The sequence below is a fragment of the Colobus angolensis genome, unplaced genomic scaffold, assembly GCF_000951035.1.
Source record: "Colobus angolensis palliatus isolate OR3802 unplaced genomic scaffold, Cang.pa_1.0 Scaffold30, whole genome shotgun sequence".
NCBI lineage: Eukaryota > Metazoa > Chordata > Mammalia > Primates > Cercopithecidae > Colobus > Colobus angolensis.
The window spans coordinates 11,820,921-11,842,742 of NW_012116266.1; the positions used below are offsets into that span (position 1 = coordinate 11,820,921).

The window sequence follows — 21,822 nt, forward strand, 5'->3', positions numbered from 1 at the left end:
CTGACATCAGAGATTCCACATTGTCAAGACGTTTCCTCTCATCTATTTGTTTGGCTTTTGTGTGTGTTGTGTGTGTGTGCAGAGGGCTTCTTAGGAGGTAAGCTTGGCCACCTTATCGAAAAGAAAGAATTTGTTTATCCTAGAGTCAGTATAGTAGTCCCAGGGAATGACTCTGGTCAGGTCTGACCGGGTCACCTGCCCACACTGCAGTAGAGAAGAAGATGGATAGGAAAGCTGGCTGGAGAGGTAGTAATAAGTCAACCATACCCTTCCCCCTTCCTAGGCTTCCATGATTTTGACAGCCCCAAGCTGGGAAGATCCAGGAATGTATTCTGTGAGCGGTCAAGGGAAGCGCCTCTTTTTATGATTGAAGGAAATTTTTATTTAGGAAACACACAAATCTTTTACAGCAAACCTACTCATATTTTTACAGATGTGGGTAAGATAGTGTGAAAAGAATAAGGTAAGAGACTCGGGCTACAGTTCCGGGCCAGCTATTCCATCACCTTGGACAAATCCTGTTTTCTCTCTGGGTCTGAGCCTCACCTCTGTAGAATAAGGGGACTGAAGTAGATAATCTCCAAGAACTAGTTGGGCTTCAGACTTCTACAGTCTAAGTTATGAGAACATCACAGTTTGGTTTGTTGGAAATGTTATTATTTACATGTGGAATAAGGGTGGGGCAGGAGAGGTGATATGATTGCTGAAGTTGTATTTATTAAATAACATGTCACATGCGTCTGTGTGAAGAGACCACCAAACAGGCTTTGTGTGAGCAATAAAGCTTTTTAATCACCTGGGTGCAGGCAGGTTGAGTCCAAAAAGAGAGTCAGTCCAAAAAGGGAGATGGGGTGGTGCCATTTTATAGGATTTGGGTAGGTAATGGAAAATTACAGTCAAAGGGGGTTGTTCTCTGGTGGGCAGGGGCGGGGGTCACAAGGTGCTCAGTGGGGGACCTTCTGAGCCAGGAGAAGGAATTTCACAAGGTAATGTCATCAGTTAAGGCAGGAACCGACCATTTTCCCTTCTTTTGTGATTCTTCAGTTACTTCAGGCTATCTGGATGTATACCTGCAGGCTTGGGCTCAGAGGCCTGACATAACAGTCACATGGTAAAAAAAGAAAAAAAGTGTGTGTTGGTTCAGAAGTCTTTTTTAGAGGTGCAGTGCTAAGTATTTTGCCATCTTCTAACATTTGAAATTTACATTTGGTGGCTGTTTACTTATTAATGCTTATTTTAAAGTGAATTACTATGAATATCTTAGTATTCTGAATAACATCCCATTTTTATTAAGAAAATCCTTGTTAAGTATGTGAGAATTGGCATCTATTAGCTGATATATAATGAACAAAGTATTGCAAAATTTACCTTTGGCCCTAGCGCTGGTGAGGAAGGCAAGATCCAGGAAGCCCCCAGGGACCTCCACCTTCCCATTTTGATTCCGGTCAGTGTTGAGAGCATTGAGAGCATCATTCAAGGGTGAATGCATTCCGGCCGTCTCAGTGGCTCACGCCTGTAATCCCAGCACTTTGGGAGGCTGAGGCAGGCAGATCACTTAAGTCCAGGAGTTCAACAACAGCCTGGCCAACATGGCAAAACCCCATCTCTATAAAAAATAGAAAAATTATCCAGGCGTGCTGGTGCACGCCTGTAATCCCAGTTACTCTGGAGGCCGAGGCAGGAGAATTGCTCGAGCCTGGGAGGTGGTCAAGCAATTGTAAATAGTAATGACTGAAAAGTCAGGAGGTGGTCAGTGCAGTGAGCGAAGATTGTGCTACTGCACTCCAGCCTGGGCGACAGACAGAAACTCTGTCTCAAAAAAAAAACAGTGAGTGCATGGTTGTACATGTGGGAAAGATAGCCACTGGCCAGGCTTGAGAAAGAAGCGCAGTCTGGCCGTGTTCATCAGCCGCATGTGAAGCCAAAAAACTGTATCCTTGCTGACCAATGCCCCAGTGCAGGGAAGAAAGTGCCATTCTCAAATTTTGTACCTTTCTGAGAGTAAATCTGTCGGGTTCCACCGCATATATTAATTTCAATAAATTTGGTGAATGGAATAAACAGGAAAAGAACTAAAGAGCTGATATTGGCCGGGCGTGGTAGATCATGCCTGTAATCCCAGCACTTTGGGAGGCCGAGACGGGCAGATCACGAGGTCAGGAAATCGAGACTATCCTGGCTAACATGGTGAAACCCCGTCTCTACTAAAAAATACAAAAAACTAGCCGGGCGAGGTGGCAGGTGCCTGTAGTCCCAGCTACTCGGGAGGCTGCGGCAGGAGAATGGCGTGAACCTGGGTGGCGGAGCTTGCAGTGAGCTGAGATCCGGCCACTGCACTCCAGCCTGGGCGACAGAGCGAGACTCCGTCTCAAAAAAAGAAAAAAAAAAGAGCTGATATTTGCATTTGATGAATGCAAGGGTGCCAATGTAAAATGTGACAACCACCAAACTGTGTCTAACTTGGGACCAGGAAGGTGGGCCTTTGTTGAGGGACGACCTACTGTAGACTTTGTGAACCCCAAATATATGAGATAGGTCTCCGTTAATTTAGAAAGTTTATTTTGCCAAGGTTAAGGACACACTCCCATGACACAGCCTCAGGAGGTCCTGATGACATGTGCCCAAGGTTGTCAGAGCACAGTTTGGTTTTATACATTTTAGGGAGACGTGAGACATCAGTCAACATATGTAAGATGAACTTTGGTTCCATCCAGAAAGATGGGACGAAAGGCGGGACAACTCGAAATGGGGAGGGGTAGATAAAAGTGGCTGCAATATTTTGAGTTTCTGATTAGCCTCTCCAAAAGACCAATCAGATATCCATTTATCTCAGTGAGCAGAGGGGTGAATTTGAATAGAATGGGAGGCAGGTTTGCCCTAAGTCATTCTCAGCTTGACTTTTCCTTTTAGCTTGGTGATTTGGGGGCCCCAAGGTTTATTTTTCTTTCACAACTTTTTCCCTTAAACTTGCCCAACTCCTGTAACTTGGCCAAGAAAAAGATGAACTGCCTCTGTGCTGCCAATAAACTCCTTTCTATGCAACCCACTGGGGCTGCATCTTCCTGTACAAACAGTGTCATAAACGGTATTACATTCCACAGTAGCGCACAAAATCCACTTTAATAAAGCTGTTTGTTTTGTATATTTGCTGTAAAAACCAGTATAAAATACCCCAGTATTTTATGCACTGCCTTTCAACAGATGAATCGTTAACAAACTTCTGTAAGATCAGCCTGGGCATTTGATTTCTACAATTTTTCTTTTTTTTTTTTTTTTTTGAGCCAGGGTCTCGCTCTGTCGCCCAGGCTGGAGTGCAGTGGCCGGATCTCAGCTCACTGCAAGCTCCGCCTCCCGGGTTCCCGCCATTCTCCCGCCTCAGCCTCCCGAGTAGCTGGGACTACAGGCGCCCGCCACCTCGCCCGGCTAGTTTTTTGTATTTTTTAGTAGAGACGGGGTTTCACCATGTTAGCCAGGATGGTCTCGATCTCCTGACCTCGTGATCCGCCCGTCTCGGCCTCCCAAAGTGCTGGGATTACAGGCTTGAGCCACCGCGCCCGGCCTGATTTCTACAATTTTTCTAAGAATTTTTTAATTTTGCCTCTTACTTTTAGGAAAAATGCAACCCTAGTTCCCAAATAAAATATAAATTAATTTTCAGTAAATGAGCTCTTTGTAAACTGGGAAATTACTGTGATTCGTAAATGTATCTTTAAATCTATGTTCAGTTTTATGTGCCTAGGAGGATATGATCATATTCTGCAATATCTGCCATGTTGTCAGTATTAAATAAGCTCTTAAGGGCCAGATTCAGTGGTTCACACCAGTAATCCCAGCACTTTGGGAGGCAGAGGTGGGCAAAACACTGAGGTCAGGAGTTCAAGACCAGCCTGGCCAACATGTTGAAACCCCATCTCTACTAATAACACAAAAATTAGCTGGGCAAGGTGGCACATGCCTGGAGTCCCAGTTACTCAGGAGGCTGAGGCGGGAGAATTGCTGGAACCTGGGAGGCAGAAACTACAGTATGGTGAGATTGCATCACTACACTCCAGCCTGGGCAACAGAGCAAGACTCTGTCTCAACAACAACAACAAAAAATGCTCTTATAATGAAGTCTCATCAGGAGTCTGAACATCACAAGTTAAGCAGCTAATTCTCCTTGTTGTGCTTTCCCTTTTTTGACTTAGCTATCTTATTTTTTCATATATATATATATAGGACCTGAGGTCTCACCATGCTGCCTAAGCTGGCCTTGAACTCCCAGGTCCATGTAATCCTCCCATTTCAACCTCCTGAGTAGCTGAGCCTACATGCTCATGCCACTTTGCCCAGCTAGATACCTTATTTTGACTTAAGTTGCCTGGGCAGAGACCATGTCCCCTTTATTCTGGACTGAACCAAGAACATTCTCTGCCCTCAGTAAATATTTATCAGCAAAAACATCCACAGTTGATCAGAGAGTCTGAATGAGCTGGATTGAATTGTTGAGCATGTATACTGTGTCAAGCAGAAGCAGTTTGCAGCAGGACAAGGAAAGGGTCCCCTTCACCCTTGAAGACATTCTAGACACTCACTCAAAATAAACTCAGTCTGAATTATCTGTGTATATTAGTCTGTTCTCACGCTGCTAATAAAGACATACCCAAGACTGGGTAATTTTTAAAGGAAAGATGTTTAATTGGACTCACAGTTCCACATGGTTAGGGGGGCCTCACAACCATGGCAGAAGGTGAATGAGGAGCAAAGTCACGTCTTACATGGAGGCAGGCAAGAGAGCATGTGCAGGGGAACACTCCTTCATAAAACCATCAGATCTAATGAGACTTATTCACTATTGTAAGAACAGCATGGGAAAGACCCACCCCCATGATTCAGTTACCTCCCACTGGGTCCCTCCCACAACACTTGTAAATTATGGGAGGTACAATTCAAGATGAGATTTGGGTGACAACACAGCCAAACCATATCATTCTGCCCCAGCTCCTCCCAAATCTCATGTCCTTGCATTTCAAAACCAATCATGCCTACCCAACAGTTCCCCGAAGTTTGGTCTTTTTTTTGTTTTTTGTTTTTTGTTTTTTGAGATGGAGTCTTTCTCTTGTTGCCCAGGCTAGAGTGCAATGGTGTGACCATGGCTCACTACAACCTCCACCTCCCAGATTCAAGTGATTCTCCTGCTTCAGCCTCCCACGTAGCTGGGATTACAGGCATGTGGCAGTACACTCAACTAATTTTTATATTTTTAGTAGAGACAAGGTTTCACCATGTTGGTCAGGCTGGTCTGAAACTCCTGACCTCAAGTGTTCCTCCCGTCTCAGCCTCCCAAAGTGCTGGGATTACAGGCATAAGCCACTACACTCAGCCAAAAGTCTTAACTAATTTCAGCATTAACTCAAAAGTCCACAGTCCAAAGTCTCATCTGAGACAAGGCAAGTCCCTTCTGCCTATGACCCTGTAAAATCAAAAATAGGTTAGTTACTTCCTACATACAATGGGGGTACAGGCATTGGGTAAATACATCCATTCCAAATGGGAGAAATTGGCCAAAATGAAGGGGTTACAGGCCCCATGCAAGTCCAAAATCAAATGGGGCAATCTTAAAGCTCTAAAATGATCTCCTTTGATTCCCTGTCTAATATCCAGGTCACACTGATACAAGAGATGGGTTCCCATGGCCTTGGGTATCTGTGGCTTTTCCAGGTGCACAGTGCAAGCTGTCAGTGGATCTACCATGCTGGGGTCTGGAATATGGTGGCCCTCTTCTCCCAGCTCCACTAGGCAGTTTCCCAGTGGAGACTCCATGTGGGAGTTTCCACCCCACAATTCCCTTCCACAATGCCCTAGCAAGGTTCTCCATTAGGGCTCCATCCCTGCAGCACACCTCTACCTGGACATCCAGATGTTTCAATACATCCTCTGAAATCTAGGAAGAGATTCTCAAACCCCATTTCTTGACTTCTGTGTGTCCACAAGCCCAAAACAACATGTAAGCCATGAAGGCTTAGGGCTTGCACCCTCTGAAGAAACAGCCTGAGCTCTACATTGGCCCCATATAGCCACAGCTGGGACACAGGGCACCAAGTCCTGAGATTGCACAAAGCAACAAGGCCCTAGGTCCGGCCCACAAAAACATTTTTTCCTCCTAGGCCTCCTGGCTGGTGATGGGAGGAGCTGCCGTGAAATGCCCTGGAGACATTTTCTCCATTGTCTTGGCAATTAACATTTGGCTCCTTGTTAGTTATGCAAGTTTCTGCAGCCAACTTAAATTTCTTCTCAGAAAATTGCTTTTTCTTTTCTATGGCATCATCAGTCTGCAAATTTAAACATAAGTTCCAATTCCAAACCATATATTTGTGAATACATAAAACTGAATGTTTTTAATAGTACCCAAATCACCTATTCAATGCTTTGCTGCTTAGAAATTTTTTCTGCCAGATGCCCTAAATCATCTCTCTCAAGTTCAAAGTTACACAAATCTCGAGGGCAAGGGCAAAATGCCATCAGTCTCTTAGCTAAAACATAGCAAGAGACACCTTTGCTCCAGTTCCCAAGTTCCTCATCTCCATCTGAAATCACCTCAACCTGGACTTCATTGTCCATATCACTGTAAGCATTTTGGTCAAAGCCATTTTGGTCAAAGGCAGTTCCAAACTTTCCCACATTTTCCTGTCCTCGTCTGAGCCCTTCAAACTGTTCCAACCTCCGCATGTTACCCAGTTCCAAAGTCGCTTCTACATTTTTGGGTATTTTTATAGCACCCCCCCAACTCTACTAGTACCAATTTACTGTATTAGTCTGTTGTCTTCCTGCTAGTAAAGACATACCCAAGACTGTGTAGTTTACAAAGGAAGGAGGTTTAATTGACTGACAGTTCCACGTGGGGAGGCCTCACAATCATGGCAGAAGGCAAATGAGGAGCAAAGTCATGTATCATGTGGTGGCAGGCAAGAGAGAGCATGTGCAAGGGAACTCCCCTTTATAAAACCATCAGATTTCATGATACTTATTCACGGGTAAGACCACTCCATGATTCGACTACCTCCCACTGGGCCCCTCCCACAACACATGGGAATTATGGGAACTACAATTCAAGGTGAGATTTGGGTGGGGACACAGCCAAACCATATCACTGTGACTCTTCTGCACAGCCTGTGCCTACATAAAATGGGTGTAAGGTGGCCATTGAAGCACCTTTTCTGCTCTATAGATCCCAATAACACTAAGAAGAAAAATGTATTAGTATTTATACCTTGCTTTTTTCTCCCAAAGCATGATTTCAACAAATTTCCTTCCTTAGAGATGTCATTAAGGGCTGAGATGTGTACCTAACATATCTGCCAATAAGAATGATGTGCCAGGAACCTACAAAGAGTTACAAAACAGGAAGAAGGGAGTTCATTTGTATTTGGGTGGGGACGGGAATGTGGAGGTAGCTCTGAGCTGGTCGTTGAAGATGAGCAGGATTTTGAAGAGCTGGGGGAAAGGACATTCCAGTAGGCAGAAAGGCAGCATGTGCTAGACCAGAGGGACAGGAAACACCCATCCTTTTAACTCCTGATCGCCAATGTCTTGTGTTTCAGAAGAAAGCCAGCCGCCACATAAAAGGTGAAGACAAGAACAAAGCCACTAGTAAGAGCATTGGATTAGACACAACCGCATCACAACCTGCAGAGAGCAGACACCCGCCTGAGGAGTGCTGCCTTTCTCCCTCCGGGGAATGCTGGACAAAGGAGGGGAGGCTGGCACAGCACAACAGCTTCTCTGGGTTCAGCAGCAGTGACAGTGTCCTCCGGGAATTAGACGACGGACAGTTTGATCAGGAAGATGGAGTGACTCAGGTCACTTGTATGTGAGCCATGAGGTGAAGCAAAGGAAGGCCTTGTAAATAATTGTTAAAATAATTGCCAACTGACCTTATTGTGTTATTTTCTCTGCATTTATATAATATTTTTGAATTTTTCCAGACTCAGCCTTTCCTCTAATCTATGTAAACTTTGGCACAACCTCCCAGACAAGGAAGAATAACCAACATATTTATACATTTAGAATCATGTTTACACTTCTCTCAACAAAAACATCTGGTTAAACAGATGTTCCATTTGGTTATCACACAATAATCTATTTCAGCTTCTCATGAATGTACAAAGTGGACTTTTCTTACAATTCCTGGTAAGGAGACTGAATATCTCAATCAGTATTTTACCTAATTAGAGAGAGTTCTCAGGAAGTTACAGTCTTATTTAAGCTGAAAAATAATCTTTCTTTTTTTTTCTCTCTCTCTCATACACACACACACACAGCTAATTAGTGAAAATAAATACCTATTTTCCAAATATAATAATTAATCCACATTTTGTTTTTAACTATAGCATGTATATACAAAGCAAGCCCCTATGTGTTAAAATATTTTGTGAAAAAAATTTTTTTATATATCTTTGCTTTTGAAGGGTCACCATGTCACCAACCCTGTACTGATTCATTGCACATAAATGTTGTTGCTCCTAAAAGCCTAAAAATGCAGACAGCAAAGCAGCATCTCTTAAAATTCAATATGAAAAGAACCCATAATCTCAATAAATAAATACCTTAATAGAGAGTAAGATTTAATTTTTTTTATTTTAAAGTCTAAATACTATGAAGAGGAAAAACACCAACTTCAAGTGGAAACTGAAGTATTTTACATCTGTCTAGATTTGAATTCTGCTTTTATTTTGACTTGCTAAATCCTGAAGAATGTTGAAACCTAGAATTTTCAATCAGGCAGGAGTAGAAAGATGCTCATAGCACACGCAATATATATGATAACCTATTTTGTTTCACCTTGCTTTTCTTTCCCCTTCTAACAGAGGTAGCTTTGCCTTGACCCAGTCTTAACAATCTTTAAAATTCTACAAAATAGAGGATTTTCATTTGTCTATGAAAGGCTTACTTTGAAAGATGGAACCTTCAAGTGAATTACAACTTACTCTATCATTGATGAATTCAGCCTATTATATATTTTTATTAACATTGATGTTGACATTGTAAGATCATTTTAATAATAAAACATCATTTTTATTGGGTTATTGTTTTATTGAACACAAATATTCATATAATATGTTTGGTTTTGGGTTTTTTGTGGCTTTTTTTGAGCCAGAGTCTCACTCTATCACCCAGGCTGGAGTGCAGTGGCACATTCTCAGCTCACTGCAACCTCCCCCTCCTGAGTTCAAAGGATTCTCCTGCCTCAGCCTCCAGAGTAGCTGGAACTACAGGCGGTATGCACCACCATGCCCAGCTAATTTTTGTATTTTTAGTAGAGATGGGTTTTCACCATGTTGGCCAGGATGGTCTCAATCTCTTGACCTCGTGATCCGCCTGCCTCGTCCTCCTGAAGTGCTGGGATTACAGGCGTGAGTCACCATGCCTGGCCCTCATATAATATGTTTTATACATATAACAGATATGTATTACATGTTATCAATTATATAGTGTATCTAAACTAAGTCAATCTCCATTAATTGCTGATAAAATTAACAAGAATTATTCCACTTTTATTATCCAGAAGTACAGTATAAAGGAATTTAAGAATATTCCTCTCACTCTTATTCTATAGCAATAGCTGTCAACAATATTTGCAGAAATGGTTTCTGTTTTGACTTTTAGATGGACTTGAGTTCCATAATCAAGAGTTAGTGGATTTTTCGTAGAAATAAGCACTGCTTCTGGAGTCCACAAAACGTAATAAAGTTAGGAAGCACAAAGAACAAATCAGAAAGATTCGTTTTTCCCAATGCCAGGATCTATAAGAAGTAGAGACTTCTTTATCATTCAGTCTGTATACACAGAGAATTGGAAGTAGTAAATTAAAAAGAGACAGAAATTTATATTTGACTAAGAAAAAACTCAGAAATATAGCATTAACTTTTTTTTTTTTTTTTTTTTTTTTTTTGAGACGGAGTCTCACTCTGTCGCCCAGGCTGCAATCTCGGCTCACTGCAACCTCAGCCTCCCAGGTTCAAGTGACTCTCCTACCTCAGCCTCCTCAGTAGCAGGGATTACAGGCCTGGCTAATTTTTGTAATTTGGGTAGAGATGGGATTTCACCATGTTGGCCAGGCTGGTCTCAAACCTCTGGCCTCAAGCAATCTACCTGCCTTGGCCTCCCAATGTGCTGGGATTACAGGCGTGAGCCACTGCACCCAGCCAAGCAATCTCTTTGTTTTTTTTTTTTGAGACGGAGTCTCACTCTGTCCCCAGGGCTGGAGTACAGCGGTTGGATCTCAGCTCACTGCAAGCTCCGCCTCCTAGGTTTACGCCATTCTCCTGCCTCAGCCTCCCGAGTAGCTGGGATTACAGGTGCCCGCCACCACGCCCGGCTAATTTTTGTATTTTTAGTAGAGACGGGGTTTCACCGTGTTAGCCAGGATGGTCTCGATCTCCTGACCTCATGATCCGCCCGTCTCGGCCTCCCAAAGTGCTGGGATTACAGGCTTGAGCCACCGTGCCCAGCCCAGATTGGGTGATTTCTATATTTTTCTATCTTCTAGTTTATAGATTTCTTTTGTCCCCTCCATTATGCTGTTGAACTCTCCACTGAGATTTTTATTTTGGTTATTGTGTTTTTCAGTTCTAAAATTTCCACTTGGTTCTTCTATTTCTCTGCTGAGGTTTTCTGTCTTTTAATTTGTTTCATAATTATTTATTGAAGCATTTTTATCATAGGTGCTTTAAAAATTTTTAAAGATAATTCTAACATCTCTGCCATCTCAGACAGTGTTGGCATCTCTTTATTGTCTTTATTCATTCAGTTTGGCATCTTCCTGGTTCTTGGCGTAAGTGATTTTCTTTTGAAACCTGGGCATTATCATATTATTTATGAGATTCTGGATCTTATTTATGCCTTCTGTGTTACTTGGCTTTTTCTGATACCACTCCAGCAGGGGAATGGGGCCTACTGCCTACTTACTACCAAGTGGGGATGGAAGACCTGTCTTCCCACTCAGCATCTGCTGACAGTCTTCCCACTCAAAATCTCCCTTAGGGAAAAGGAGGAAGGTTCCTCCCTACTGTAGGCAGAGGTGGGCATGCTAGCTCTCTATCGTCTCCATTGACACCTCAGTGGTAGTGGCAATAGTGAAAGTCCTGACTCTCCATTAAGCCTCCTCTGACATTAACCTCATGGAGAAAAGAGGGGTGCTTCATTACTCTGGTGGGGGTGAAAGTTAAACCTCCCTGCACGATCTCCACTGACACTGTGGCATGAGGTTTGGGGGTCTTGCTACTGACTAGCAGGAATGAAAGTCCCAGTTCCTTACTCATCCCTCTCTGTCACCACCTTAGTGGGGTGTTAGGGCCCCCTGTTATAGTCTCCTGAGGGTGGAACACTAGGCTCCCCACTTGACTGTTGCTGGTGTAGGTGAGGATGGGACCACAGGATCTTCTGCGGTATTTGGCTGGAGTAGAGTGTTTATTGCCTAAATATTTGCTCTTACTAGGCTTTTGCTGGAGATGGGGTTTTGCAATGTTGGCCAGACTGGTCTCAAACTCCTGGCCTCAAGTGATCCACCCGCCTTGGCATCCCAAAGTGCTGGGATTACAGGCATGAGCCACTGTGCCCGGCCAGAAATTTAAAATTTTGATGAAGTCCAATTCCGGATTTTTTTTTGGAGGGGGGTGGGTGGTGGGACAGGGTCTCGCTGTGTTGCCCAGGCTGGAGTGCAGTGGTGCAATCTTGGCTCCCTGCAACTTCCACCTCCTGGGCTGCAATGGCACAGTCATGGTTCACTGCAGCCTTAACACCCTGGATTCAAATGATCCTTCCACATCAGCCTCCTGAGTAACTGGGACCACAGGTGCATGCCACAATGCTTGGCCAATTTTTTTATTTTTTGTAGAGATGGGGTCCTGCTATGTTGCCCAGGCTGGTCTCCAGCTCCTGGGCTTAAGCAGTCCTTCCGCCTTGGGCTCCTAAAGTGTTAGGATTACAGGTGTGAGCCACTACGCCTAGACTCCTGGATTTCTAATGGAAGAATTTATTTTGTTGGCTATGCAAAAACCTACAAAACACCACACTTATAATTTTCTTTATGCCTTAACGGACATACTACATCCACAGGAAGAGTTGTTTTCAACATATTAAAGTTTCAAAAAGAGAACCACTCACATCATTGTAAGAGATATGGTTAGTAAAATGATTTTTTATGTCTCAAAGCAGAGCAGGTTTTAAATTTCAGTAATTAACATAAAATTCAAACACACCAGATCTGGGCCTTTTATTTACATTTCCTTTTTATTTCCCAGGTCAGAACTGTAATTTCATCCACACATACAAAAAGTGGGTTTTAACATTTCATATTTTTTCTGTAACCATTAGTTCCTTAACCACATGCCATTTTGAATTTGTTCTTCTAGAAAACCATACGGCTCAAGATTTTTCTTCCTTTTTTAAGGCCCTTTAAAAGTATTAGTTAGGATTCCAATTTTCAAAATGTCCAGCTTTACCATAGAGCTGCAGCCTGATGTTCCATGTATATTTCTCTCTTTCTTCCCACGTCTTCATGTGAAGAGCTACTTCCATGAACCCAAGTTAAAATGAATGAAGGTCACTCCTTATTCCAAAATACCCTCCAAATGAATTCAATGAAATGAATTTTTTTAAATGAAAAAAAAAGCTATAAAAATAAGAAATAGCTGGACACGATGGTACACACCTGTAATCCAAGCAACACAGGAGGCTGAGACAGGGGTATCACTTGAGGTCAGGAGTTCGAGACCAGCCTAGGCAATATGGCAAGACCCAGTCTCTACAAAAAAATTTAAAATTAGCCCAGTATAAAGCCCAGGCACAGTGGCTCATGCCTGTAATCCCAGCACTTTGGGAGGCCAAGGCAGGCAGATGACCTAAGGTCAGGAGTTTGAGACCAGCCTGGCCAACATGGTGAAACCCCGTCTGTACTAAAAATACAAAAATTAGCCAACCATGGTGGCGTATGCCTCAGCTACTCAGGAGGCTGAGGCAGGAGAATCGCTTGAACCCAGGAGGCAGAGGTTGCAGAGAGCCGAGATCACTCCATTGCATTCCAGACTGGGTGACAAGAGCAAAACTCCATCCCAAAAAAAGAAATATATATATATATATATATATATTTAGCCAGGTATGGTGGCACATACCTGCAGTCTCAGCTACTTGAGAGGCTGAGGTGGAAGGATTGCTTGAGCCCAAGAGTTCAAGGCTTCAGTGAGCTGTGATCACATCACTGCACTCCAGCCTGGGCAACAGGGTGAGACACCAACTCTAAAAAAAATTTTAGATTAAAAATAATGTTTTTAATTTGTGCAGCAGCAATAGAAAAGTTTCTTTTTCTTTTTTTAAGTGGGGGTGCAACAGAGCAAGACTCTGTCTCAATAAAAAAAAAATTTTTTTTTGAACTGAGACAGGCGCGGTGGCTTACGCCTGTAATCCCATCACTTTGGGAGGCTGAGGTGGGCGGATCACGAGATCAGGAGATCAAGACCATCCTGGCCAACATGGTGAAACCCGGTCTCTACTAAAATTACAAAAATTAGGTGGGCATGATGGCACATGCTTGTAATCCCAGCTACTCAGGAGGCTTAGGCAAGGGAGTCAGAGGTTGCAGTGAGCTGTGATTGAGCCATTGTACTCCAGCCTGGTGACAGAGCAACACTCCGTCTCAAAATAAATAAAAATTCAAAAATTTTAAACTGAAATAATATATGAGTAAATATTTAGAGCACAATTCAAAACCCAGAAGCCATAAAGGAAAAGACTGCGTAAATACTTAGACTACAAAAACATTTAAAACTTCTCTGCAGCAAAACATCCTATTAGCAACAGTGGGGTGATCCTAACACTGCGGGAGGCCAAGGAAGAAGGATCACTCAGAGCCAGGAGTTCGAGTCCAGCTTGGGCAACCTAGTGAGACTCCACCTTTACAAAACAATTTTTAAAAATTAACTGGGTGTGGTGGCACATGCCTGTAGTCCTAGCTACTCGACAGGCTGAGGCAGAAGGATTGCTTAAGCCCAGGAGTTCAAGGCCAGCCTGGACAACATAGTAAAACCCTCATCTCTTAAAAATAAAGAAATAAATAAATAATAAATATTAAAAAGAAGAAAGAAGGGAGATTTCCAAAGATGGGTAGTAACAGTGCTCAGGGCAACACAGTAAGACCCTCATCTCTTAAAAATAAATAAATAAATGAATAAATAAATAAAATTAAAAAGAAGGGAGGTTTCCAAAGATGGGTAGCAGCAGTGTTCAGGACCATAAGAGGCAGCATAGCAGAAAGAGGAAGCTAAGCTTTGGAGCCAAGGACTCAGTTCTGATCCTGACCCTGCTACTTAATCCTGTGGACACTGCACAGCTACTTGGAAGCTTGACTTACTTGTATGTGAACTGGGGATGATAACAAATGTTGTTGTTTGGGGATAAAAAGAGATAATGTGGGAATGTGTTTAACACAGTTCCTGACATCTGGTTAGGGGCTAAATGAATTGAAACTATTTTTTTTAAGGTCTGGTTTTAAGTTTGCAAAGTTCTTTTTCATACAGAGAACAAGATTATGCTTGGGGAAACAATAGAATAAATACAAAGCATCTTTAAAATTAGAATATAATATCCACAGACATTTATTTCCATGTGGTTAGTAAAAATATTCATCACTACTTTGCTAGGTATATTAGGTAGTTCACAGGGTCTCCAAAGGGCCAAGACAGGGTGCTAAGCAGCCAAGAACAAACCATGCTGTAAAAGTGTCTGCAGAAGACCATGCTGCTATCACTACAGGCACAAATGCCACAAATGACACATGTCTTCAATAAAAGACAGAGGAGGAAGAGATACCTTAAGAATGCTTTCGGCTGGATGTGGTGGCTCACGCCCGTAATCCCAGCACTTTGGGAGGCTGAGGTAGGCAGATCACTTGAGGTCAGGAGTTTGAGATTAGCCTGGCCAACATGGTGAAATCCCGTCTCTACTGAAAATACAAAAATTAGCTGGGCGTAGTGGCACGCACCTGTAATCCCAGCTACTTGGGAGGCTGATGCAGGAGAATAGCTTGAATCCGGAAGGTGGTGGGTGCAGTGAGCCAAGATTATACCACTGCACTCCAGCCTGTAACAGAGTGAGGAAAAAAAAAAAAAAGAATGCTTTTTAGTTTTCAGTGCTCAGGGTCTGAATAAAGGCCTCATCCTGAAATAGAATCCCTGTGATAGGATTCAGGTTTACTTTCTCATCCATTCACTTATATAACAAATGTTTATTGGCTCTCAGTCAGATGCTCTGCCAGACACAGTCTTGCCCTTATGGAATCAATAGGCTACCAGAGGAGAAAAATAGTAAGTGAATGATTATATAAATAATTATGTCATATGTCATTGATAGAAATACTCGTATAGGGAAGCAAATTTTGCCAGGAGCACATATAGAAGAACCTACTATACTCAGAGTCAAGGAAGGTTTCCCTGAGCAAATGATATTTTTCATTTGAACCCAGGAGGCAGAGGTTGCAGTGAGCCGAAATTACGCCTCTCCACACCAGCCTGGGCAACAGAGCGAGACTCTGTCTCAAAAAAACAAAACAAAACAAAACAAAACTCAGCATGCCAAGGCACCAGACTTTGAGATATCATTTTCTGAACCCCAAGAGTGTTGTAAAATTATGAGCTAATCATTTTTACCCATAAAGACCTTTGAATTTTTTAGGGGCCCCCAAAAATAATTGAGAGTTGTAAAAAATATATATGTTGGCTCTAAAATATGAAAACTGTAAAACTAAAATTTTAAATCACATGGCTATATAGCATAACATATACCAACAGTATTCCCTGTCACAGTCACAAAAATGCCATTAATTTAGAAAACAATTTGTAGATTTAACTTTTCTCAATTCAAAGGAATTCCAGAGACTATGTGATAAAGGTTGAGAGCATCCCTAATCCAAAATCCACAATGCGCCATCCAAAACTTTTTGAGCAACATGGTGTCACAAGTGGAAAATTCCACATATGAGTACTTAACACAAACTTTGTTTCATGCACAAAATTCTTTTAATAGTTTATGAAATTGTCTTCAGGCTATCTATACCAGGTGTACATGAAACATAAATTAATTTTGTGTGTAGACATGGGTCCCACCCCCAAGATGATCTCATTATCTATATGCAAGCATTCCAAATTTTAAAAAAATCTAAAATCCAAAACATTCATGGTCCCAAGCATTTCAGATAAGGGATACTCAGCTTGTATTGATGAGACACCATGGCCAATTATAAACCAAGTGACCAACAAGAGCTCAATTCTTTTTTTTTTTTTTGAGACAGAGTCTCACTCTGTCACCCAGGCTGGAGTGCAGTGGCACGATCTCGGCTCACTGCAAGCTTCACCTCCCGGGTTTATGCCATTCTCCTGCTTCAGCCTCCTGAGTAGCTGGGACTACAGGCGCCCACCACCACGCCTGGCTAATTTTTTTTTTTTTTTTTTTTTTTTGTATTTTTAGTAGAGACGGGGTTTCACCGTGGTCTCGATCTCCTGACCTTGTGATCTGCCCACCTCGGCCTCCCAAAGTGCTGGGATTACAGGCGTGAGCCACCGCGCCTGGCCAAGAGCTCAATTCTTTGTTTTGTTTTGAGACAGAGTCTTGCTTTTGTCACCCAGGCTGGAGTGCAATGGCATGATCTCAGCTCACTGCAACTCCACCTCCCGGATTCAAGCGATTCTCCTGTCTCAGCCTCCGGAATAGCTGGGATTATAGGCATGCACCACCACACCCAGCTAATTTTTGTATTTTTGGTAGAGACAGGGTTTCGCCATGTTGGCCAGGCTGGTCTCGAACTCCTGACCTCGTGATCCACCCACCTCAGCCTCCTAAAGTGCTGGGATTGCAAGTGTGAGCCACTGTGCCCAGCCAAGAGCTCAATTCTTAAAAACCAATTACCAAAACACTGTTCAATTTTTTTGGGGGGAGTGGGGGGATACAGTCACCCTCTGTCACCCAAACTGGAGTGCAGCGGCACAATCATGGCTCACTGCAGCCTTGACTTCCCTGGGCTCAAGCAATCCTCCCACCTCAGCCTCCTGAGTAGCTGGGACCACAGGTGCACACCACCACACCCAGCTAATTTTTGTATTTTTGGTAGAGACAGGGTTTCGCCATGTTGCCCAGGCTGGTCTCGAACTCCTGAGCTCAAGTGATCCTCCTGCCTTGTCCTCCCAAAGTGCTAGGAAAACAGGAGTGAGCCACGTTACCTGGCTGTGTGTCTTAACGTTCTTAAAACTGTCCAATTTCAAGAAGTGGGGAAGTTCAGGGCAGAGGATCTGAGTGTGCAGAACAGCAGATAGCTGTGTCAGGACTAAGATCAGGGAGCACAGAGGGCTTCTTGTTGGTAGACAGAAAGTGCCACAGGCATTGGGAGGGCGCTAGCAATAGAGAACTCACAAGGATGAAAAATTATTCTGCAGGTCACAGAACATTTGCATTAAAAGAAATCTATTCCTTCCCCAGTGTCCATGGGGATGTTAGGAAAAAAGAAAAGAAAAAGGGAAATCTCTGTTTTCCTCTATTTGGCTTCCCTTTCACCACTACTACTACATTTCTGAGCCATTCATCTTTGCCTTTTTTCACGCTCCATCCTAATTGTACCTGAGTAATGATTTTGTGAAAGAAAAATAAATCTCCCCCAAATCACTAAGCCAAAGAGAAAAGTCAAGCTGGGAACTGCCTGGGGCAAACCTGCATCCCATTCTATTCCTAAATAAGATAGCTACAAAGATTTTTAAAAGCTACATACCTCCCTCTGCTCCCTTGAGACAAATGCGTATCTGGGTGCTTCCTTTGCCTTATCATTTCACTAAGCCAGACTAAGGCATTAGTGATTATTCCTGTAAATCATGCATTCAGTGAAAGGCTAATCAGCAACTCAAAAGAATGTAACTGTTAGGCCAGACACGGTGGCTCAGACCTGTAATCCCAGCACTTTGGGAGGCCCAGGCAGGCGGATCCCCTGAGGTCAGGAGTTCCAGACCAGCCTGACCAATATGGTGAAACCCCATCTCTACTAAAAATACAAAAATTAGGCCAGGCGCGGTTTCTCACGCCTGTAATCCCAGCACTTTGGGAGGCCGAGGAGAGTGGATCACAAGGTCAGGAGATCAAGACCATCCTGACCAACACAGTGGAACCCCGTTTCTACTAAAAATACAAAAAAATTAGTCAGGCATGGTGGCGTGCGCCTGTAGTCCCAGCTACTCGCGAAGCTGAGGCAGGAGAATCACTTGAGCCCAGGAGGCAGAGGTTGCAGTGAGCTGAGATCACGCCACTGCACTCCAGCCTGGGCAACAGAGCAAGACTACATCTCCAAAAAAACCCAAAACAAAACAAAACAGAATGCAACTGCTTGCTTCTCATCCACCTATGACCTGGAAGCCCTCTTCCCTGTCCTGCCTTTCCAGACCGAAACAATGTACATCTTACATATGTTGATTGATACGTCTCCTTAAAATGTTTAAAATCAAGCTGTGCCCCCACAACCTTGGGCACGTGTTGTTAGGACCTCCTGAGGCTGGGTCATGGGCGAGTCTTTAACCTTGGCAAAATAATTGTAACTTGCAATCCTAGCACTTTGAGAGGCGGAGGCAGGCAGATCCCTTGAGGTCAGGAGTTCAGCCTGGCCAACATGGTGAAACCATGTCTCTACTAAAAATACAAAAATTAGCCAGGCATGGTTGTGCATGCCTCTAATCCCAGCTACTGGAAAGGCTGAGGTAGTAGAATCACTTGAACTCAGGAGGCAGATGTTGCAATGAGCTGAGATCATACCACTGCGCTCCAGCCTGCGCTACAGAGCAGACTCTCCCAAAAATAAATAAATAAATAAATTGACTGAGACCTGCTTCAGATATTTGGGGTTCACGATTTTTTATTTCCATGCTGAGTTACAGGTGTGAGCCACCGTGCCCGGTCAGGTCTCAGTCAATTTATAAAGTTTATTTTGCCAAGGTTAAAGACTCGCCCATGACCCAGCCTCAGGAGGTCCTAAGGACACATGCCCAAGGTGGTTGGGGCACAGCTTGGTTTTAAACATTTTAGGGAGACATAGCAATCAATACATGTAAGATGTACATTGGTTCAGTCTGGAAACGTGGGACAGGGGAGAGGGCTTCCAGGTTATAGGTGGATAAGAGGCAAACAGTTGCATCCTTTTTGTTTTTGAGACGGAGTCTTGCTCTGTTGCCCAGGCTGGAGTGCAGTGGTGTGATCTCGGCTCACCGCAACCTCTGCCTCCCGGATTCAAGCGATTCTCCTGCCTTAGCCTCCCGAGTAGCTGGGACTACAGGTATGCGCCACCACGCCCGGCTAATTTTCACATCATAAACTCTAGGGTACTTGTGAGGCCTTGAATGTTTACTTGCAAATCACTAGAGCCTGAGGATTGGCAGAGGAAATGATGCCTTGGACTTAGAGGGCCTTGACAGTCAGAAAGGCACAATCTAAAACCCCGATGTCAAAATTCCTAAGAGTCTGATAGAGATGAGTTGTGCAAATTCGGAGTTAACAGTAAATGCAGCTATATTGGCTTGTGATAAAAAATAGCCACCTAGGCGACTCCAGGCCCCGTGACTCTGGAGGCCCCCTTTGAACCATGGAAGTCCCCATTCATTGAGGGGTTTAGCCTCACTGTTTACAGCAGTCCAGAGGGTTTCAAGGAAAAGTTCCTTAGTAAGATACATGAGAACCTGAGGGTACCCATAGGTTGCCTGGGCACGGCAGCCGCCCTCACCTAGGGCCTCTACTACTTCCACCAGGGCCACAGCCAGCACTCTCAACTCATGATGCGCACACCTGGATCTCCGCGCAGGGCTTCACAGTCGCAGGCATCTTGCTTGGTCTAGTTGCAACTGCTATGAAGTCTCGACCCCGAGTCCACAGTCTGGCCTTGAAAGCTTCGCAGAGATCATTCCAAAACCCAGGAGCAACCACAGGCCCTACCATGGGACTTATTCCCTCCTCTCCTTTGAGAGGCCCTGTGTCCTTGGGGGAGAAAGTGAACCTTTGTGTAATCATAACTGAAAGATTTTTTCAAAAATTTCAGATTCTGTTTGAATGTTACATACCTTTTTTTTTTTTTTTGAGAGGGAGTCTCGCTCTGTCTCCCAGGCTGGAATGCAGTGGCACAATCTCGGATCACTGCAAGCTCCGCCTCACTGGTTCAGGCCATTCTCCTGCCTCAGCCTCCTGAGTAGCTGGGATACAGGTGCCCGCCACTACACCCGACTAATTTTTTGTATTTTTAGTAGAGACAGAATTTCACCACATTGGCCAGGCTGGTCTCGAACTCCTAACCTCAAGTGATCCACCCCCCTCGGACTCCCAAAGTGCTGGGATTACAGGCGTGAGCCAACGCGCAGGGCCGAATGTTACATACTTCTATTTGTGCCACATCTCCTCCACTCCCCTGCTTAATAAACTCTAATCCACTTGTAGTACGGTGAAAAAAAAATAGCCATCTAAATGAAAGTGAACTGAGAGGGGTACTTACTCAACTAATATTGCTGCCTACAACCTAAACCAACACAGTGACCAATTCTAATGTCCTTTCTAAAGATTAAAAAAAAAAAAGATAAAAAAGCAAAAATTAATAGCTATAAAGATTAAAACATGGATGGGCGTCTGCCATTGCTGAGGCTTGAGTAGGTAAACAAAGTGGCCAGGAAGCTCAAACTGGGTGGAGCCCACAGCAGCTCTAGGAGGCCTGCCTGCCTCTGTAGACTCCACCTCTAGGGGCAGGGCATAGCTGAACAAAAGGCAGCAGAAACTTCTGCAGACTTAAAGGTCCCTGTCTGACAGCTCTGAAGAGAGCAGTGGTTCTCCTAGAACGGTGTTTGAGCTCTGAGAATGGACAGACTGCCTCCTTAAGTGGGTCCCTGACCCCCATGTGGTCTAACTGGGAATACAGGTAATTATTTTACATAAAGCATACTGTATGAGCATGTTCCTCTGATACAAAAAAAGGCAGAGATAATACTATATAACATAAACTAGAATTAAGTAAATATTTTTAATTGTTATACAAGATATAGGTGACTCTCATGAGGTCCACCCAAAATAAAATAATAAATACTCTATTTGGCCGGGTGTGGTGACTCATGCCTGTAATCCCAACACTTTGGGAGGTCAAGGCTGGCGGATCACCTGAGGTCAGGAGTTCAAGATCAGCCTGGCCAAAATAGTGAAACTCCGTCTCGACTAAAAATACAAAACTTAGTCGGGTGTGGTGGTATGGTGGTGCAGGCCTGTAGTCCCAGCTACTTGGAAGGCTGAGGCAGGATAATCACTTGAACTTGGGAGGAGGAGGTTGCAGTGAGCTGAGATCACACCATTGCACTTTAGCCTGGGTGACAAATGAGACTCCGTCTCAAACAAATAAAAAAAGATAAATACACTATTTATGGAATTAAAAATTGCTTTTAACAAGGTTTATGAGACAAATCCAGATCAACATATCTTTCTTATGAAAAAATGAACAGTTAAATATTGATGTCACAGTTAATCCTAGAATCATTATAACTTAATTGACATACTTCATGGATTTAAGTTCAGGGTGTCGGCCAGGCGCGGTGGCTCAAGCCTGTAATCCCAGCACCTTGGGAGGCCGAGACGGGCAGATCACGAGGTCAGGAGATCGAGACCATCCTGGCTAACACGGTGAAACCCCGTCTCTACTAAAAAATACAAAACACTAGCCGGGCGAGGTGGCGGGCGCCTGTAGTCCCAGCTACTCCAGAGGCTGAGGCAGGAGAATGGCATAAACCCAGGAGGCGGAGC

General features: G+C 43.7%; 1 protein-coding gene across 1 annotated transcript in view; it reads left to right on the forward strand.

The window, feature by feature from the left end:
- RFTN2 (raftlin family member 2) overlaps window positions 1–9,061 on the forward strand; it is a 98,038-nt gene extending 88,977 nt beyond the window's left edge. The window contains exon 9 of the mRNA XM_011949979.1: window positions 7,581–9,061. Within this exon, the coding sequence (XP_011805369.1) occupies window positions 7,581–7,853 (273 nt within the window). The 3' untranslated portion in view covers window positions 7,854–9,061. The remainder of the gene's footprint in view (window positions 1–7,580) is intronic.
- The last annotated feature ends 12,761 nt before the right edge of the window (window positions 9,062–21,822 follow it).